The sequence below is a fragment of the Gopherus flavomarginatus genome, chromosome 11 (genome assembly GCF_025201925.1).
Source record: "Gopherus flavomarginatus isolate rGopFla2 chromosome 11, rGopFla2.mat.asm, whole genome shotgun sequence".
NCBI classification, from domain to species: Eukaryota; Metazoa; Chordata; order Testudines; family Testudinidae; genus Gopherus; species Gopherus flavomarginatus.
In genome coordinates this window covers 45,003,251-45,025,551 of record NC_066627.1, presented here as the reverse complement: position 1 = coordinate 45,025,551, position 22,301 = coordinate 45,003,251, and the positions used below count along the sequence as shown (strand labels likewise).

At 44.5% G+C, this 22,301-nt stretch overlaps 1 protein-coding gene across 1 annotated transcript in view; it reads left to right on the top strand.

The window, feature by feature from the left end:
• The first annotated feature begins 366 nt into the window (after positions 1 to 366).
• The window catches only part of CABLES2 (Cdk5 and Abl enzyme substrate 2), a 38,436-nt gene continuing 16,501 nt past the window's right edge, over positions 367 to 22,301 (top strand). The window contains exon 1 of the mRNA XM_050918872.1: positions 367 to 852. Within this exon, the coding sequence (XP_050774829.1) occupies positions 368 to 852 (485 nt within the window). The 5' untranslated portion in view covers position 367. The remainder of the gene's footprint in view (positions 853 to 22,301) is intronic.

Here is a 22,301-nt window from a genome sequence, read left to right as displayed (position 1 = left end):
CTTCTATGCTCCCCCCAGGGATGTGTCCGCTTGTACCTCCACCCCCAGGGGTGGACCCCTTGGACCCCCGCCCCTGGGGGGGTGTCCCTTTGTCCCTCAGGCCTGGGGAGTGTCTCCCTGTGCCCCCGCCCCTAGGGCCGCTGTCCCTTGTTCCTCCCCCATTGTGCGCCCAGCGCTGTTGCCGGCTTTAGGACCCAGTAGAGCCCACAGGGCCGGTGGGGCGGGCTGGAAGATAGGAAGGGGGGGCAGGCCGAGCCAATGAGCGCACGCCTCGGCCCGTTCCTCATTTGCATACCGGCGCGAAGCGGCCAATGGGGCGGCAGCCGGCTGGCTGAGGCGGCCGCACAGCCAGCGGCGCAGGAAGAGGATGGCGGCGGCCGCGGCGTGCGGGTCTCCCGCCAGCCGGCCGTCCCGGGAGCAGCCCCCGCCGCGGAAGCGGGGCGACTCCCGGCGCAGGCAGGCCGCCCTCTACTTCCTCAACAACATCTCCCTGGACGGGCGCCCCCCCGGCCTGGCCCCGCAGAAGCCGCCGCCCCCCTCGGCCCCGCGGGAGGAGGCGGCGGCAGAGCCGGCCGGAGCCCTCAGCCGGCTCCTTCCCGCCCCGCTGCCTCCCAGCGGGGCCCCCCCGGCCCACGCCGCGGGGGCCAAGGGCGAGGCGGAGCCGGCCCGGCTGGCCGCCTTCCTGCCCCAGCTGCTCCTGGGCGGCCAGCTCGGGCCCCCGCCCCCCACGCCGCCCGCCCCGCAGGGGCCCCCCAAGCCGGGCGCTGGCCCCCCGGGGCTGCTCAGCCCCACGCAGCTCGTCCCAGGAGGAGGCGGCGGCGGCGGATTCACGCTGGAGGTGCAGCGGCAAAGGTGAGCGCGCGGGGGGTCCCGGACGCCTGGGTCCCGCCCCTCTCCCGGGGTGGGGGTGGCCGTGTCCCCTCCGCGCTCGCCTGCCCTGGGCAGAGCGCTGGAGCAGGCAGGGCCCCTCTGGGTCTCTGCTCGGGGCTGAGACCCATCAGGGGACACTTCATTCCCCCGAAGGAGAAGGTGGGGTGAGCCCCTAGCCCCAGCCCGCCGCTTCCCCCCCGGCCAAGGCATGGGCCTGGGAGAATCCAGTCCCGAAGGGGGGCTTAGCTGCGACCCTTTCCCCCGGGTCCTCCCCACCCCGTGGACTAGTCTCCAGCCTGAGAGCAAGCAGGGAATGTCAGTGCTATGGAAAGCATGGGATATGGGGGCTGAGAGCCAGCCTGGGAAAGTGGGGAGCACCTCCCGGGGGGTGTGCGGGGGGGGGCAGAGATGTTACGGGGGGCGCCAAGGGTAAAGCTGCTTCCTATGCTGGTATTAGCCCCTGGATTGCATCCACTTACTTGTCTTTTGTTGAGGTTCGTTAGGAGAAAGGCCACCCAGCTAAGGGCTATCTTTATAACAGCGAGAGGAAGTGTGTTGGGGGGGGGGTTCGTTCGGTTCAGTACTACTAATCCCTTTATACTCCTGCAAGTTTATTTTTATGCGAGTGGGAGCGTGTTTCCCTTTCTGTCTGTCTTCATCAGAGCCAGTCAGTGAACTTTAGGGGGTTCCTCATCAGCCTGAGATCTAGGAGGTCATTTTGACATCTGTCTTCCTTAAGGCTGGGCACAACCAGCTGGTCTGTGTTTTCTGCTTCTCAATTCGGCTCACTTGATATGTTGATACTAGCAGGCATGCTCCTTGCAGAAAAACTTTTCTTCCTTTGAGTCTTACAAAAGTCTGTAAGTGGCTAATGCTTGGTAGTTTGGTAGCATACTGATAAAGATGTAATGAGTGATCAGACTCTTAAAAAGCATTTTTGTGGGGAAAGGGGCTGTTTTGCAACATATTTCTGTCAGAAAACAAGGTTTGAAGTAATACAAATCCTGTACTGAATGGTATTTAGTGATCATAGGTTTTCAACTGTTCAGAAGCATGTTTTTTTCCTCCTCAGATCATGCTGATTCAATTAATTAAACACAACTTTGTGCCAGTGAATGTCCTAGCTAGAGCTGTAATTTGCTCCCCTTAATTTCAATTCTCTGTACCTTTTTTTAAATTGTCTACTTCTTGTTTACACTATCGTTTCATGAGCAATATTCATCAATGGCTTGTATGCTGTAGGTGTCCTTGAGTGAACTTCAGAGATGGCTACATTGTGTTTCAGTGAAGAAATATGACTAGACTGTGTTTAGGAGAATTCTTACTGGTCTGAAATATGGATTATCTAATTATAGATTATGTAGTTAATGATTATTCTACTCATCTTGCTCACATAAATGGCCATACAGTGTTAACTGCCCCACTGAGTCTAGAGGCAGAAACAATAGTACAAAGAGAGATGAGTCCCTTAGTCATGGTCAGTGGTTTGCTAACTTCAGAAGTTGATTGCAGTGCTTAAATAGGAATGTTGTTACTCAAGTTGTAATGCCAGGCAGCTTCTCCGATGCATCTGACCAATGTACTTGTTCAGTGCAGCTGAAAGTAATGGATATGTCCAGTGATCCATAGGACACTGTTACCAGGACACATGAAGGCTCCAGCATCAATGAAGATAAGAGTCCTTTTACGATGAGTGACTCATGTCAATTGTCCTGTCCTTTCTTTACTCCTCCACTCCCACTTTCCTATCTGCTTCCCACTCCCATAAAATAGTGACCGTTCCTGTCTCAGTTCCCTTAGGAAGAGGGAGAGAAGGCCCAACTGTCATGTTTAGCTTTTTACACATTGCAGATTACTGCACAAAATATTGTTATTGCATAAGATCTAAAGAGACAGTGTTGCTCCACAATATCTTCCTGCACAGCAGACGTGTATACCAAGGGTATACCATGTATGGTCCACAAAGTCTTTATATGCAGGCCCAGGCTACCCGCTCTGTTAGCGGTCTGGAAACAACAGTGTTGATCAACAGTATTTTTTTTTCTTGCAGGTGCACATTAATAACAAGCAGTTCATCTTCATTTTTCAAGGAAGATATAAGTAATAGGAGATGTTTTGGTTGTGTGCACTTCCTTTTGACTTTTTTAAAATCATAATTAAATCTCTTGAGGGAAATTTCCGTCTGGATCTCTGCTTTTATAAGCACTAAAATTCCCCTACACTTTGCAGATATAGACACTATGTACTTGTAGGTATCTTGCATGCTAATGACACAGAGGCAAAATCGTGTGCATGAAGTTTCACATATGTACACCAATGGAGGCTGAAGAAATATAACTGGATATGTAAACTAACTGTTCAGTGTGACTCTTCCTCTTCATGTGCCAAGTTAATTATAAGGAACTAACGCAATATGTATTACACAAACAACCATGTGACTTTATAGTATGTAAACATTCCTTTCCTTATCACATCTCCCTCCTCTTGTCTGAGGTCATTTCTCCCTATTCAGTATCTAATTTAGATGGTAATCTTCTTAGGTCAGTGACTGGTCACGTTTTTTGTCTGTACGGCACCGTGCACATCTATGGTGCTGTAATAAATAACTAGGTTCAGTCTTGGGAAGTAGTCCGTGTGTCTGCAAAGGGTAAAAATTTCTGCTCTGTATTTTCAGTGGAACAGGTTCCTATTATCCATATAGAGTTTTGGGGTTTTTTTGAATTCCATCATATGCACCAGCCACTGTATCCTCTGTTTAATATGGAACAGAAAATGTTTCACAATAGCGGCATGTTTTTCTGTCATCCCAAATCTTTTACAAAACAATGGGGAAAACAATTGTCATTTTAGCGGGACTCTGGAATTTAAATAGTAGATATTCAGTTTTTGCTGTTTGGTGGTGCTCACTCAAATGGATTGAACTATTTGTGTCATGTAAATAAGCTCCAAATCGATGTATTCATAACATATCCAATGCCCCTGTAATACTGTGGCACAGCTATTGATTCGGTGGCACTGACACTCATATAATTACAGGGAACATTCTAAATTTATTTGTACAGTGTTGTTAACTAGGATGTGGCTTCACTGAAGAACTTGTAATGTTTGGATGCTATTGGGAAGAGCCAAGATAAGAACATAAGAGCCATACTGGGTCAGACCAAAGGTCCATCTAGCCCAGTATCCTGTCTTCCAACAGTGGCCAATGCCAGGTACTTCAGAGGGAATGAACAGAACACGTAATCCTTGAGTGATCCATCTCCTGTTGCCCATTCCCAGCTTCTGCCAAACAGAAGGTAGCTGACATGTCTGGTCAGCATAGACCAGGGCAAATCATGATTACCCTGTACTAGGTGGAGGGTTTAATGATTATTTGACCAACGTTATGCTGAACACAGTTTGCTCAGGTCCAACGTGACTGGTCAGTGACGTGATGCACAGTTGCTATACAGTTGTCTAGTAAAGACAAGCCCGAAGGGTGGAAAGTTCCAACACATACCCCTTATTAATATTTAGCCTGAGAGATTATGCTAACAGCGCTTGCTTTCTTGAGCTGCTTTATAAATCTCAATACCCAATTTTAAAATGCTGCTGGCTATATATTGTACATTTAAAAGAAAGCTTGAAGGTTGAAAGCTTATGTCTTTTGTGCATATGTTCTGGTTGAATATCTAAAATTACAAACATGGTTTTTTACCACCTTTTTCTGCTTGTCATCCCTCCTCCCTCTCTCCTTCTCCATCTTAACCTTATTCTTTGAAAGAACAAAAGAACAGAGTAACAGAGGAGGGAGGAGGTGAATAAGGAACAGAGCAGCATTGCCAGTTTTTAATGAATTTCTGCACCTGGGCCTGAAATTGGCTATTTTCAGAGCCCTCAGTTATCTGATTCCATGGCAAACTGTGCCAAGTTATGAAAGCGTGAAGAATGAGAGCAACAGCTATACATGACATTGTTTATTTTGCACTCGTGAGGTTTTAGTATGGCACTAATGCAGGGAATAACAGTGAAATACATCTGCTGTGCATTTAGTTTGGCCTGCAAACAAATATGTGGCCAGATCAGAACCTCAGTAGTCACAATGCCATTTCACATTCTGCATGCAGTCACTTACTCCTCCAAGTTAAGCTGTTTTTGGCTTAGCAATTGGGGGAAACTGTTCATAATGTGTGGTTTCTAATAAATCAGAAATCTCTTAAATTGATCATCTTTATAGGTGGGTGATATTACAATATGATTTATTGTTGAAGCTGACATTTTTTTAAATAGCTGCTATTAATTGTGTGTCATGTTGATATAGTCATTGTCAAATTGATTCAGTATGTAAAGGGGGAGAAATATCCCACCAAGCAGCTACATCTGTGACTGTTGATGTCATGCTTTGCAGCACCATCATTCGTACTTGAAGAAACATTTTATGTTTAAGCCATTTCTGCAAACATACGTGTTTGATCCATATGGCTGGGGCAACATTTTGTTATCAAACATTTTTCAAAAGATATGTTATGAGGTCATTGCTGAGACTCAAGCAGATCGTAAAATCAAATATAGACGCTTTCTATGCCATTTAGTTTTAATTTTGTAAAGTGCACTGAGCTCTCAGTACTTTATAAGAAGCAGAAGATACTAAACAAAGAACGAAGTCCCCAGCTTTTGAAGAGCTTGCAGTCTGCAGGCGCAAGTACAATAGTGGCATATGTTTTGTAGAGCTGAAATGAATAAATTCACAATTTACACTTTGTTCGTTTGTCTAAATGTTAGCCAGGCATTAGCCTAGTCACTGTTTAGCAAGTGCCATTTTCATGCACATAACTTGTACCTGCCTACTTTGCAGCAGCAAAAGAATTGCGAGTGTAAAGGTCAACGTTTGCATGGCTAGCTTCTGTTGTGCCCACCAATCATCCTAATATTCATGTTCACAATTCACCAAACAAAACAACAACAAACCCACTGTAACATATGCCCATAAAAAAGGGGCTGGTCTGCAGAAAAAAATGTGCCTTGATGTACTCTGCGCTCTGGCCAAAGAGTCCTTAGGCAGAATTTCCATTGTGACTGACCTATGAGATCATTTGGCATCATCTTCTAAAGGAGACCAGCAGCTTTTAAAAATATCTTTTAAGATCCCAATCAAGGGAAATCTATGTGTAGACTTAATTATACTTGCAATTGTTCTTATCTTTGTGCAATTGCTGTAATTTTTCAAAGCAATTAATTGCTTGTGAAATTGTCATTGACAAGTGGATTAGAATCAAGTATATGCTAAAAAAAGACACAGCAGTGCCTTTTCTATCATTTTTACCCCACCTGCCTGCCTGTAACTCACTCATGCTAGCTTGCATCATCCCTGTTCTGGAGAAACCACTGCTAGAGGCGAAACCAATACAAGTGAAATCCTTGCCCTTTTCTGAGACAGTAAAAAATGAATGCTGCCAATTGAGATGTACTCCTGAGCAATATTAATCTAAACACTTTATAACTTACAACAAAAAATGGGGGTGTTCTCGTCCCAACTTCTTAGCAAAAACATGCCAGCAGATTCTGTAGCGAGGTCTCATATAACCAGGACTTCATTATTTTCACGGTAGTCTACCATCATTATGCTTTCTGAAATACCATACATTATAGCTGTCCGATATATATGTAGTGATGCAGTATTCATGGGGAGGTTACTAGCTTACTTGAGAACTTACAGCAGTCAGTGATTTTTTTTCGGTGTTCTTCCTCCCCCTCCCCACCCAGCAAACTGGTGAGGTTTCATCCTCTAGCTTTGAAATCTCTTTGGGATCTCTGTTTATTTTTTAAAACAAAATCTATGCAATTCACCTTTTAAAAGAATATCTCTTTTCCCCAAAACTGAGGTAGTGAACTAGTGTCTTCCCTCAGGTTTTGGAACTCAAGAGTTCAGAGAGCTCACGGTGTGCAACAGCTGTACCATTTCTGAGAGCTGTGAGTGTGTGTGATGAGTCAGTGTTTAGACTGTAAGATGCTTTTTACCATAACAAGTCTTAGAGCAGGAGTCTCTCATCTCAATAACTGCAGATAAGTGGACTGTTCAAACTTACAGCTGCTTAGCTGATTGAACTGATGGCCATTCTACTGTGTCTGTATTTGAATTGCATGCCCCAGTGCTGCTGTATACTGTTGACATAGGATTAGGGAAGTTATCGTGGAGGATAATAGAACCAGTCCATGTGAAGTGTTAGCTTAATGGCACTGGGATGTGTATTTCCATTTGTTGCAAGCTATTCGTTAACAGGGGGATGAGGCAGGTAGTGCAGGTTATTTACCACCAGTTCAGAGAGCTCCTTCAAACTACAGAGAGAAATTGGCTCTCTAACATTTTTTGCAGTAAGAGCAGCAGCTAGCCAGTGACTGACTGTTTTGTAGCTCTATACATTTCCCCTGAATAAATGGTTTTATTGTTTGGTTAGCTGGAATAAAACTTCAGTATCTACCCTGTATATCTTTCCCAAATAGTTAAAGCTGTGAAATTGTAAAGGTAAGCATGCCTGGAGATGCCTATGATCCTTCATAGAAATATTTTGGCTCTGTGGTTTATTCAGAGTTTAAAAATGCTTAGTACTCAGTCACACAAGCAAATATAATGAAATTTAGATTGTGTAACAAACATGAAGTAGTTCTGATAAAGCACGTAACTACGTACTGATTGCCCTGAGCTAAAAACATTCTGGCATTCTTCAAATGTAGAGCTCTTAAACACCTACATAGCTAATCTTTGGCTTCTGGCTATTGTGTTTATGATTTATTATAAATGACTATTACAGTTTTACCTTCAGAAAGCAGATGTTAAATTGAAGTCTTTAATTGTTACCTTGTAAGCAAAGTAATTTATATTAGAGGGACGCTCATCCCCCAAATCTGTGCCCTTAAAAAAATTATAGGGTGCACTCAGAAGTGGATTAAGATTTATTATGGCCCTGTGCACAAAAAAAAAGTGGGCCCCCCACACTCTGGGGGGCCCAGGGGTGCCAGAACCAGAGAGGTTGGTGGGGCCATGCCTCCCCATACTTGAGGTGGGAGGGCCACGCCCCCCACTTTTTAACATGTGCATAGTAGCATCAGGCAGAATGGCCGTGGCATAGTTTGGGACGGGGGGAGGCATAGGGGTGTTGCCTCCCAAACTGCAAGCCTTGAGCCAGAAGTGACAGGAGGAGTGGTGCCACACATGGTTGGGCACTGCCTTGGGCACTGTCAGGATTCCTTCCCCACTCTAAACTCTAGGGTACAGATGTGGGGACCCACATGAAAGACTCCCTAAGTTTATTTCTACCAGGTTAGCTTAAAAACTTCCCCAAGGCAAAAATTCCTTCCTTGCCCTTAATATCGCTGCCACCACCAAGTGATTTAAACATTCAGGGAGGGCCACTTGGAGCCCTTCCTCCCCCAAAATATCCCCCCAAGTCCCTACACCCCATTTCCTGGGTAGGCTTGAGAGTAATACCCTAACAATTGGTTACAAAGTGAGCACAGACCAACCCCCCCTGGGTCTTTAGGACACTGAAAAACAATAGGGTTCTTAAAAGAAGTCTATTTAAAAATAAATACATAAATAAATCCCCTCTCTAAAATCAGGATGGAAGATAACTTTACAGGGTAACAAAAAGATTCAAAACACAGAGGATTTCCCCTCTAGGCAAAACTTTAAAGTTACAAAAGCAGGGATAAACCTCCCTCTTAGCATAGGGAAAATTCACAAGCTAAAACAAAAGATAATTTAATGCATTTCCTTGCTATTACCTACTATTTCTGTAATATTAGATGCTTAGTTCAGATATGGCTTAGGGCAGTAGGTCTCAAACTTTTTTTACTCGTGACCCCTTTCACATCGCAATCCTCTGACTGCGACCCCGCCCCCCAATAAATTAAACATTCTTTTTAATATATTTAACACTATTATAAATGCTGGTGGCAAGCAGAGTTTGGGGTGGAGGTTGACAGCTTGTGACCCCCCCCCCATGTAATGACCTTGTGACCCCTGAGAGGTCCCAAACCCCAGTTTGAGAACCCCTGGCTTAGGAAGATGTATTTTCTCTGCCCTGGCTCCTCACTGACTGGGAGAGAACAAAGGAACATGATAACAAAAACTTTTCCCCCACAGATTTGAAAGTATCTTCTCCCCTTATTGGTCCTTTTGGTCAGGTGCCAACCAGGCTACCTGAGCTTCTTGACTCTTTATAGGGTAAGTTGGGATTTTATGCTACCCTTAGCTGTATGTTTATGACAGGCACAAAGCTCAGGTGGCAGTAGGAGCAGCCTTGGAGCTGAGTGCAGGCACTGAGTGAGCCTGGGGAGAGTGCAGCAGCTGCTGAGGCTGGGCCAGGAGCAATAGGAGCTGCACTGGAGGAGCCCTCCCTGCCTGGCTCATCATTGCCTGTAATCCTCCCAGGGCTTCTCGCTTCCTCCCAGCCGGGGCAGGGTCCTCTCCCCGCAGAGCGTGTCTGCAGGCCTGAAGGAGGGGGCAGGAAGCCAGACTGGATCCCCTGCCCTTGGATCCCAAAAGCCGCAGCATGCCCCGGAGAGTGGGGACACTGGCTGAGGGCTGCTCTCAGGCACTCTGGCCCCCACCGAGGGCAGGCAGGGGATCTGGGGCTCTTCACAGTGGGCTGGGCTCCCTCGGCAGCTCTGACCACTGCCTGGCTCTGGTTTCCAGCCTGGCTGGGGCGTGGCCACAGTTCCGGCACTGGTGGGTCCCCCTTCCACACTTCTACCCAGGTTCCGGCGCTCCCGTGGGGGCTCCCAAATTGGACGGGGCCCATGCATTAGTCTGCCATTGGGTGTGCTGGTAACAATCCCTATATTTAGGTTGCCTAACACTTTTCATTATTAAAGATTTTGATAATCTTTTCCTGGGAAGTTCTAACACATTCATTGTTTTCAGCAGGCCTTCAAAATCCAGCCGGGGGGGAGGGGAGAGGCTGTGAGCTAGAGAAGTGCTTTTTCTTTGTCCTGTGAAATTCCATTCAGGTTTGGGTGAGAGGTAAATTTGTGTTTTAAAACAACGCTTGTGTTCCTCTAGAAAGCTTTAACAGCAAGCCAAGGTGATAACTGAGCTTAACATTCTAAGGCCATGTCTACATCTAAAATTTTGCAGCGCTGGTTGTTACAGCTGTATTAGTACAGCTGTATAGGGCCAGCGCTGCAGAGTGGCCACACTTACAGCAACCAGCGCTGCAAGTGGTGTTAGATGTGGCCACACTGCAGCGCTGTTGGGCGGCTTCAAGGGGTTTCGCGGAACGCGAGAGCAAACCGGGAAAGGAGACCAGCTTCGCCGCGGTTTGCTCTCGCGTTCCGCGAACCGCCGAGCAAGCAGGTCTCCTTCCCTGCGGTTTGCAGGGTGGTTCGCGGAACGCGAGAGCAAACCGCGGCGAAGCTGGTCTCCTTCCCCGGTTTGCTCTCGCGTTCCCCGAACCGCCGAGCAAGCAGGTCTCCTTCCCTGCGGTTTGCAGGGTGGTTCGCGGAACGCGAGAGCAAACCGTGGCGAAGCTGGTCTCCTTCCCCGGTTTGCTCTCGCGTTCCCCGAACCCGAGCAAGCAGGTCTCCTTCCCTGCGGTTTGCAGGGTGGTTCGCGGAACGCGAGAGCAAACCGCGGCGAAGCTGGTCTCCTTCCCCGGTTTGCTCTCGCGTTCCCGGAACCACCCTGCAAACCGCAGGGAAGGAGACCTGCTTGCTCGGGGTTCGGGGAACGCGAGAGCAAGCCGGGGAAGGAGACCAGCTTGATTACCAGAGGCTTCCTCAGGTATGCTGGGATACCTGCTTATTCCACGGAGGTCAAAAAAAGCGCTGGTAAGTGTCTATACTTGATCACCAGCGCTGGATCCTCTACACCCGAGACAAAACGGGAGTACGGCCAGCGCTGCAAACAGGGAGTTGCAGCGCTGGTGGTGCCCTGCAGATGTGTACACCTCCTAAGTTGCAGCGCTGTAACTCCCTCACCAGCGCTGCAACTTTCTGATGTAGACAAGCCCTAAGGCCTGGCTCACACTACTGCCAAAGCAGTAGCGCACATTTCATTGGGAGCTGCTAGCACAGTAGTGGGGGAAGAGGGTTGGACTGGATGCACCCCTCCTCAGACCCAGCAGTGGTCACAGCAGCCCATTTCCATCTCTGGGAAAGCAAAGCTGCTAGTGGACATGGATAGTCCTGTGGCTTAAGTGGTAGAAGTCTATGGGCTTGTCTTCACTACAGGGGTAAGTCAACCTAAGTTACGCTACTCTAGCTAAGTGAATAAGGTAATTGGAGTCGACATGACGTAGGTCGACTTACCCCATGTCTTCACTGCGCAACGTCAACGGGAGACGCTGTCCAGTTGACTTCCCTTATTCCTCTTGGAGAGCTAGAGTACTGGGGTTGAGCTAAGAGAGACCTCTGCTGTCGATTTAGTGGGTCTTCACCAGACCCACTAAATTGATCCCTGCTGCAGCAGTGTCAAACTCCCCCATAGTGAAGACCAGTCCTCAGCTGCAGGATTCAGAGTTCAAATGCTGCTTACGCTGCATGTTGAGGAGATTGTTACAATTGTGTATAACCTTGTTTTTAATCATTTTCCTTCATTAAAAAAAAAAAAAAACCCTAGGAAATTTGCATTCAGAACAAGGTAAAAGAATATTTAGGTTGAAAAGAAGGTCAAGTATTTGGAAGTTAGGGAAATGTCAGAAGTACAGTTGCCATGCAACTTTAATCCTAAATAACATCCTTTTAACATAGTTTTTTAATGTAACACATACATCAAGCACTATTCTCAACATATCCCACACTGAGGCCATAAATTGGTTGTTTTATTTCTAAATGTAATCTGTATTTGTCACATTATTTGGGTCACTCAAGATGCAAATGTGTCCTATGCTTTTTGTATGGACAGACCTACATAGATGCCAGTGTGGGATGAAATGGGGTTTGGAGAGAAGGTTCTAACGTTGTCTTTCATCCAATGCTGTTCAGAGGAATCAGTGCAATCTAAATAGCCTTTGTAAAGCAAATTTTTGCAAGAGCACCAATGCCCAGAGTTAGCCTGAGGAAATACTGGCTCCCAGCAGTCGTTCTAGGTGCTAGCAGGTAAAAGGTGACATCTGGACTTGAGTTTGAAAAGAACTAGGGTTGGTGGTGAGGCTAGAACCTTGTGTTTGTGTGGATCTAGAGCAGCATTTCTCAACTTGGGATCCATGGACCCCAGGAAGTCCCTGAGGGGACTCCAGGGGGTCTTCAGTACCTGCTGATCAACTCCTCCCCCTTCCTCTATCTTCTGGAGGCTACTGAAGTCAAACCGGGAGATTTTAGGCGCTTGAAGTCTGGCAGCACAGCATGTGGCAACTACACACCCACCCTCCCCGCTGCCAGAGAGAGGTGCCGGTCACTTTTCAGAGCGGCCTGAGGTAAGCGCCACCCGGCCAGAGCCTAAACGCCTCCTGCACCCCAGGCCAGAGTCTGCACCCAAACTCCCTCCCAAAGCCCACACCCCTTCCTGCTCCAGCCTGGTGAAAGTGAGTGAGGGTGAGGGAGAGCAAGCAACTGAGAGAGGGGTGATGGAGTAAGCGGGGGGGGGTTGGAAGAAGTGGGATGGGGCCTTGGCAGAAGAGGCAGAGTGGGGGCGGGGCTTGGTGTCCTCAAAAAAATAAAAATGGGGGTCCTCGTGTTAAAGTTTTGAGAACTGCTGGTCTAGTGGGTAGAGGACATTGATTTGATGGAAAGATGGTGGGGTTGTGTATAAAATAACTAGAATGAAACCTCTTTACAAATGTGTTATGTTATGTACAAGTACCTTTCTTGGTCAAATGCTTGGAGATGCTGCAGTTCTACTGTATTGGGTGCTTTTATTTTAATGAGACATGTGAATGAGCAACCACTTATTCTACCGGCGGAGTGCAAGTTGGCTTTCACAGTAGGGTATGCATATGAGTTCTCTGGTAATCAAAACAAATATCCATTCTGGCAAATATGCGTTTCACTAAAATAGAATATACTTTCTTTGTATTTCATTTCCTGTCACTGCCAACTGACCACAAGACTTTCCCCGTATAACTGACTTGCTGCTGCTTGTTTTGGTCAAGATGCCTCAATCCTGTGTCTTTGACACGAACTGAATGGATTGTACAGTAGAGGAGGAGTCAGCCTGATGAGAATTTTCAGTTATGCATATATATGGAAATTAACAGAAAAGGAAAAGCAGAAAAAGCACACAGCATTTTTTAATGGAGTTTTAGTGATAGGTTGTGTATCTCGAGCGTGTGATGGTGGCTCTCTGAGGAATAGTTAAAAGAACAGGAGTACTTGTGGCACCTTGAAGACTAACATATTTATTTGAGCATAAGCTTTCGTGAGCTAAAACCCACTTCAAAAGATGCATGCAGTGGAAAATACAGTAGGAAGGGGTGTGTGTGTGTGTATACACACAGGGTTTGGCAACACCCATATTTTCCGTGTCCTCTAACTATAAGGATAGTAATCAGTTAAGGTGAGCTATAATCAGCAGGAGGGAGGAAAAAAAACTTTTGTAGTGATATGGGGGAGGGCTTTGCATGGGGAAATAGGTTTTACTTTGTGTAATGATTAATTTGCAAATTAAGTTAGACTTGAATAAAGACTGGGAGTGGATGGGTCATTACACAAAGTAAAACCTATTTCCCCATGCTAATTTTTCCCCTACTGTTACTCTCACCTTCTTGTCAACTGTTGAAATGGGCCATCCTGATTATCACTAACTTTTTTTTTCTCCTGCTAGTCTTGTACATTTCTATCCCCTTCACCCACTTCTAGAATACACAGAGCAAAGGACAGCTCTACCTCATATAACCAAGCAACAACTGGAAGTATCCAGGGGGCTCTTGGAGGTCTGGAGGTGGGGTTGCCACTGATAATGGAATCCAGCTCCATAGAGAAGCAGCAGGTCTTTGGCACAGCACCAGAGTGACAGTTTGACTCCCTTGCCTTCTGGTATGCCTGCCTCAGCTCCTTTATCTTTGCATCGCACTGATGTGTGTCCCATTTGTAGCCCTTATCCAGCATGCCACAAGAAATCTGACTGTAGGTATCCAAGTTCCTGCGGCTGTGGAGCTGGGTCTGCACAGCCTCCTCTCCCCGCAGGACCAGCAGATCCAACGACTCAGGTGTGCTCCAAGTGGGAGAGCATTTGCTGCATGGAGCTGCCGTGGCCAGCTGGGAAGATGCTATGTGGGCTCTCGGTGCCGAGGAAACGGGAAGTGGAATTTCAAAAATTCCCAGGTCTTTAAAGGGGGAAGGGCAGATGCCTGTGTACTTGGGTGCAGGGCAATGGAGTTCAAACCACTGACCAGAGCCTCTGGTCAGGATATCAGAGGGTAGCCGTGTTAGTCTGGATCTGTAAAAGCAGCAAAGAATCCTGTGGCACCTTATAGACTAACAGACGTTTTGGAGCATGAGCTTTCGTGGGTGAATACCCACTTCCTCAGATGCATCAAGAAATCAGATGCCACAAGAAATCTTCTGGTCAGGATGAACATTGTGGGACGCCTCCTGGAGGCCATTTACAGCGATATAACCAAGCACAGTGTCTATGCTAACACTTTATCAATATAACTTTTCTACAAAAAGCTCTATGCCTCTCATCAAGGTGGTTTTATTTTGTCGGCAAAGTAGGAGAGTTTTCTTGGCGGAAGGAGCATTGTAGGGTGTATACCTCCACCGTTTTGTCAACAAAACTCTGTAGAGTAGATAAGGCATTATTCTGTGCCAATGCTGAATACAAAGGAGCTCTTCTCCAACAGAACTAATGTTGGTCCTAGTGAGCTCGACTCCACTGCTCCTGCTTTTGAAGTGCTACAGTATGTGTGAGAGCCCATACACACAGAAACATAATCCTCTTACTGCTTAGCTCAGGAGGGAGACTGTAGGTAGGGGAAACTATTCTTCCCTTCTTTCCTTTATTCCTCCCCCCCCCTCCACTATAGCATCGGACTTGTTTCCCCCTTTTCTTTCTTGCTGTCTTCCCCTCCCCACAGGAGCTCCATGAAACTGGCAAGGATCCTGTTTCATGTCTAAATTCTAGTAGCGCTTGGGGCTCATTGTACTAGCTGCTGTACAATCTGTTTTGCTCTTCTACTGCTGTGGGAAACACTCTGTATATCAGGAGAGGTGCAAGCATGAACCTCTCCCTGACATTCCGATGAGCCCATGCTAAACTAAAGATTGTATAACCTTTTCCCCGGTAAATATTTTGTAAAGATGTAACCTTGTTTAACAACATAAAGCAAACATTAACTCCTCACAGGCTTTCAGAAAAAGAATAAACACAACATTTGTATAAAACAAAAGATACAACAGTAAAAAGGAGCATGAGAAGAGTTGAGGAAATATTTAGATAACATCACCAAGGATGCTGAAGCAGCTGCTAAAAAGAGTGGTAGTAAATCAACTCAGCAGGGTTCTAACTGGCAAGTTCACTCCAGCTGGAGGGCCTGTTAAGGAAAGACCTTAACAGAAAACATGAACCGTGTGTGATGGACAGAGCACTTCTAAGAAGTGCTAACCAGCACTACAGGAAGCTATTGCTGCTTTTTGACAAAGAAATCAAACACCCAGAACTAGACCTCTTAACATCATTGCATCTTCCATTTCTTTGTTTGTGATGCAAAAGTTTTAAAGCTGAAGGTGAGGACCAAGTCACTGGGGAAATGACAGTGTGATACGACCATTGATAAAATCACTGAATTTTCCGAGCAAGTGTGGAACCAAGGAGAGCCTCAAGAACAATGGAAAAATGGCTGTATATTCAAAATACTAAAGCAGGGTGACCTAAGTGACTTCGGTATCTGGCAAGATATTGTACTCCCTTTCAATGATTGGCAGAGGCTTCTGCAGAATCAAGGAAGCAGTTGAGGCAAAACGAAGAGAAGAGCAGGCTGGATTTGCACCCGGAAGATCATGTCTCAACCACATTTTCACCCTAAGAATAATCATTGAAGGAGAGCATCAAATGGTAAAACCCACTCCTCATAAACTTCATAGATTTTTAAGAGAGCATTTGACGGCCTCCATTGCTGTTCACTCTGGCACATCTGTATTATGGTATGCCAGCAGAAATAATTATCATCAAGTCTTCATATCAAGATGCAGCATGCACAGTTAAAGTGAACGCAGACTTGAGGGAATGGTTTAACATGGACACGTGTCAAACAAGGATGCATTCTTACTTCTCCTGTTTGGGCTTTGCCATTGACTTCATTATGAGAACAAGTGTAGATGGATCCAACATGGCCATGGTTTAACAGAATCAAATTTTTTTTTTAGTATACTTCTGCTGATATAACTCTCTAAGTGACTGTTCAACCAACACGCAAATAAAGACTGAACAGCATTGCAAGAAAGATGAGGTTAATAATCAATTACAAAAAAACAAATCCAATGAGATCCCAGCAACTCCCAACTCAATTGAGACATTACATTGGAAGGTAAAGGAGTACAGGAAGTGAATCAATTCACATACCTTGGCGGTAATATGCAACCAGTGGGGATATCTGGAAGGAAATAATGTCATGAATTGTCAAGATGACAGCTGCATTCACCAGCTTAAACGTGATTTTTGTCATCAAACATCTACAGCTTAAAGAACAAACTATGAATCTTCAACGTAAATACACCCATTCTTAAAATGAGAGGGAATGGGCAGAGATGTGTTCCTGCTACTTTAAGAACAAGAGTTGAGTTTCCACTTTTTGATCTGTTCTTAACTAGCTTCTTTTCACACCCCCAGTAACCCCTTCCCTCCTTGCTCAGGTGAGTTAATCGTCTGCAGTGACTAACCCAATCCTTGCTCTTGCACTTAGAACAGTAGTAGCCGTTCCATCTCTTCTTCCACCTCTTACTCTTTCATGGACAGAGTACTGGTCCGCTTGATCCCCATCTTTCCTTCCACACTGGGATTTGGTGGAAGCATCTTCTGTTTTCCCACAACCTTTTGCTGGAGCTTTCCTTTGATCAGAGACGCAACTGGGGAGCCCTTACTCCAAGCAAAGGTCCCAGCAGCAAAGGACCCAACTTAGAGGCTGACTGCAGCTGGTGTTCTCCTAACAACATAAGGTAAAGGCTGTCTCAGGTCCTATACTCATTCAGAAAAGGAGGGGATGCTCCCTAATTGAAACTCAATGTCAATGTCAGATTAAGGGTAGTATTTGTTTTACATAAACTCTCTTAAAAGATTTTTCTATCCTTAGTTGCTTTCTTGACAAGGATTCTTTATTTTATTGTAATAGAGAATCTACTCCTTTGCTCCTATCTGCTGTGGGTTTCTACCAGCCAGTTTCCCCTGGTATATAGCTCACAGATTTTATTTGCTTGAACTGAATTACTTTTCTTAAGAATGCTGTACTTGGTGTATAAAATGTTAGCTCAGAAAGGATTTTGGATGAAGTAACATGCACTGCTTGAGCTCCTAAATGTCAAATCTGTGTGGTATTTGTCTTTAAGGCAGTTGAAACATATCTGTAAATATGCTACAGTAGGTAGTTGTCTTTAAGACACCTTAGAGGTGAATTTTCTTTGTCTTTAAATTACTCATAGCACTGAGAGCTCTGGAAACCCCTCTAATTATAATCCTTTATATTCCAATTCATAAAGCTACAGGCCAGGAACTTCATCCTAGATAAATCTGCTTAGAACAGAATAAATCCATTTTAAATATGGTTTCATCAGGCAGAACCTGACAAGTGGTCAGCTCATCCATGTAATCCAAGGTTTCTTATAACAGAGCCTCACTAATTCACACTATGATAATGGGTATGGGGGAGGGGGGAGACATAAAAAACAAGTTAACAAATTGCAAAATGTTCTTACACTTATTTTGACAATGGTAGAAAGTGTTATGGTACTATAGTATACTCTGTAAAAATACATGGTTAAAAATAAACCATAACAATAGTAAAACTGTTCTTTAAAACTCTGCTGATAGGTTCATGAATATCTAAAATAGAATCAGACTTAGCATAGAATGTAATGAGGTGGTATTTTACTATTAAATCTCTGCACAACTTTTGTGTGTGCAAATTATGGCATATATGAATTAGTAAAATTCTGTGGCACCCTTATTCCATAGGAATATATCTTATTCAATGCCTTTGGTAGAAAAATCTTAACTCATGTTAATGCAGCTAAACTGGAGTGAAGTCTTCTGCTTACACACTAGGGTGTATTGTTTGTAGTTCAGAGTGTGGGGTGGGATCTTCCTATGCTCTGTGTGTGTGTGTGTGTGTGTACTGCTTCTGATATCTCTTCCTGACCGTCTCAACTTAAGACACTGCAATTGTGGGAAGCAAAGCTTTGTGATATTCAAGAATGGATAATATTCTGGACACCTCTTCAGTCTGCAGGCAAAGCACATCGTCAAGTTCCTGAGTTTGGGAGTGACAGAGGAGGGTATTAATGCAAACACCTTTTTCATTTCTTGTCAAAATGCAATCTTTTAGAGCGGATCACCTAGACACGTGCTCTCTCCATTCCTAACATTGAGTCAAATGGACTGGGATTAATTATTTTATTTAGGAAAAAATAAACTTCAGTTAGGTAAGCTTCCCCTGGTCCTAGAGTGAGGTTCCTCTTGGATAATTTTCATGTCTAATGTGTCAAACAGCAAATAAAAACTCAGAGCAAGCCCAGCAAACTGAAGTATGGGCTAAGGACAGAAGCCAGAGGTTTGGAAGATTGAGCCAAGCAAATCTGACTAGAAATTCTTATTGTAGTGTCTGGGTTTTTGCTCCTAGCGCAGAAGTGGGCTGTCAGCAGATCTGATTTCCTGTGAATTATATGCTCCAAATTCAGACAATGAGTGTGAGGCCCTTCTCCTTTTATATACATCTAAACATCAGTGGACTTGGCCAGTTTTTCCCAGAGCAGTATGCTTCACCATCATAATGCTTCCTGTTATCCTGCACAGGCTCTGAAAATGCACCTTCCAAGGTGGGATGGCTGTTTCCTAACAGGTGGTTTTCCTCTTCTGGTTGGAGATGAGCATGGCAAGTGGGACTTGCATTTGCTCCCCAGCCACCACTTGGACATGAATGCAAGTAGACAATCCAAAAGTGAGCCCAAGACCTTCTTGCTCCGCCTTAGCGTAACTAGTGATGGAGAATACCTTTTACTAAACATCCAAATAAATATGTTATGGAGACACTTAGACTGGTTGATTCTAACTGACATCTGTTGATGTTTTTAAAGACAATACAGTGGACTTAGTGCTAATCTCCTAAACATGCTGAATATATCACACACCCCAAAACCTTGAATCCTCCCATAAAGTTCAGAGCAATAAATACAGGTGCTGTCTCCAGGAAGCAGATATTCTCGCTGTCCTTCATAATCCTAGAGAGTTAATTTTACAGACCTTCCTGGAATAAAGAACAAACTTTCCTTCCTGATGCCCGCCTTCTAAGTGGGATTCATGCAGCCAAGCAAGGAGAACTTGTATTTGCATATCCCCGTGGTACTCTACACTTTCACCAAGGTGGCTTTGCCCATGGATTCCTACAGATAGGGATTCTGTCTACCTCTATTATTTGGCTAAACCAACCCCCTTTTGTGCAGCTATTCCCCTACCACCACCACACATGCATCTGCATGCACGTGCGCACAGAGATAGAATCAGCAATCCACATCTGTGAGAGTTTTGTTAGACATGGAGAAAACCAAAGTAATGGGGGAAGGAGCTAATAGTGTTTCCTCACATCCTGATGGGCTTGATGCTGTAGACCCAAGAGTTCTCAAACTTCATTGCACTGCGACCGCTTTCTGACAATAAAAATTGCTACACAGCCCCACAAGTAGGGACTGAAGCCTGAGCCTGCCCAGAGGGCTGGAGGAATAAAGCCAAAGCCCAAAGTCTTCAGCCCCAGGTGGGGGGCCTGTAACCTGAGCCCTGCCACCCAAGGCTGAAGCCTTTGGGCTTTGCGCCCTGGGCGGTGGGGCTTGGGCTTCAGTTTCGGCCCCAGGTCCCAGCAAGTCTAACACCAGTGCTGGTAACCCCATTAACATGGTGTTGACACCCACTTTGGGGTCCTGACCCACAATTTGAGAACTGCTGCTGTCGACCCCAATACATGAGTCCTGTGATGTTTCCTAAACTTAGGTCAGGGGCTGAATTCCAGATCTGAGAACGTTGCATCTTGCCTAATGGCCTTCTCTGCACACCAGGAATTGTTTGATTTATGTGGACACCTGTCTATCTTGGATGATATTGCAGGCTGAAATACCGCTGCAGTGGCCATGCTTGTGGCTGTGATGGCTCCAAAATAACCATGAGTAGGATTGAAACTACTTTAAAAAGAACTATGCAAAGAAATGTTTTCAAACTCTAGTTTTGGCAGAGAACGATAGGGAATGGATCACCTGTACTCCCCAATGATGTACCAAGTTTCTAGCCATAGAACACTACCAAAGACCGTTTCTAACACTAATCAACTCACAAATGAGAAGATTTAACATTCTCTCCATTCTTGTATACAAGGAGCAGCTCAGATTTTTCAGCTGAGTGCTTGCTTGAGCTTTGCTCTTTCCAGAGAACACCTGAACAACTCCACTAAGAGAAATTAAAGATGTCCGATTTGCTTTCTAGTGAAAATGCCAAGTTCTGTATTGGAGAATGGCATTACATATTCCCTTAAGCCATAACTCGTTGTTAATCACATTTGCTTTTGACAGTTGCTTTTGATGCCCTTTATTGCCAAGGGAGAAAAATGCAGACAGTAGTGTAGTTTGTCTTGGGCTTGTAAGTGACACACACTTACAAAAAGTAGACAAGAATGGTAAATCATGATTTTTTTTTTAACTGGGTTTCAGGAATGTATGAAGGCATTTATTTTTCTAATAATTTGGACAAAGTGGATGGATGCATTTTATAGTGAAATGCAAAATACTAATTGGAATTCTTACTACAGAAAATCATCTAATTTTAAAATCCTTATCCCAGGGTATCTTAATATATAGGCAGAGCTGTTCCTGGAGACTTTCTCTTTGTACAGTTATTAAAAGTGACACTTTTTAATTTAAGTTTAGTAGGAAAAACTGGTAAGGGTTTAACTTAGAGGTGCAGATATTCTCATAAAGGGTCTTTGCTTACCATGCAAACTGCAGATCTTGCATTTGCAGGAAAAGTACTGTATAGTTGCAACTTTTACATGATAATTATTTACTATTTAAACATGTTAGTCCAGTCACACTTTATAGGTAGCTCTGACAGTATCTTTAGAGAAGTTGAGAAAAGTAACTACAAGGGTGGGGAGGTGGAAATAAACATTTGTCATCTTAGCTATTATAAAAAGATTATCTAAAAAGTACATTTTTACTTCTAAAGTTAAGTGCCTAAAGGTAGACACTTAAAGCCATATTTGGATGTATAAATGGGATTCTAAAGTATGTGAAGGGAGGTTATATTACTTCTGTCTTTGGTACTGGGTCTGACAGCTACTGGAATACCATGTCCAGTTCTGGTATCCACAATTCAAGGTAGATGTTGAGAAATTGGAGAGATTTCAGAGAAGAGCCACAAGAACGATTAAAGGATTGGAAAAAGACCTTTATAGCGATAGATTCAAGTAGCCAAACGTATTCATCTTAGCACACTGAAAGTTAAAAGGTGATTTTATTACAGTCGGTAAGTACCTAGATGGGGGCGTGGGGAATTGATAATAGGTTCTTCAGTCTAGCATACAGAAGTATAACAAGATTCAATGGAAGATAGAGTGCACATTTTTAACAGTGAGGGTAATTAATCATTGAAACAATTTACCAAGGGCTGTGATGGCATCCCCATAACTGGCGATTTTAAAATCAAGATTGGATGTCTTTCTAAAACATATGCTGTAGTTTTTAATTTGGGAAAGTCCTATGGACTACAGTACAGGAGGTCAGACTAGATGACTACAGAGGTCCCTTCTGGCCTTATCTATGTATCTGTTTAGGCACCCAAATAATAAAGCAGGCTGACTTTTTTTCATCTTTCAATTTTGACCTTTAGTCTCTTTTCCAGTTTATTTACCAATGTGTGTAGCTGCTTATTTAAGTGCTTGATGGAATTCCTAGAAGACTAACTGAAAATCCTTAGTCAATAAGAGCCAGCTGTGCAAGAGAATATCTAGCTTCTGTAGTTCCAATTACAGAATTATTCTTGATAAAATAAAAACAGTTGCTTCTTCTCATGGTTCTTAACGTAAACACTGCTGTCATTTTGTTTCCCTATATCTCAGTGGATATTTGCTTATATTTTAAAGATATTGGTCTTTAAAATCTTACAAAAAAAATTTTTTTTAAACCAAAGCCCCCTTACTTGTCTAGTACAGTCTCTGAACTGGCTTCTGTTGATATTAGTCCAGTTACGATAGTGCATAGTACAGAATTAACAGATATCTGTCAAGAAGAACAGAAGAAAAACTCGGGTATCTGAGTACATGAGG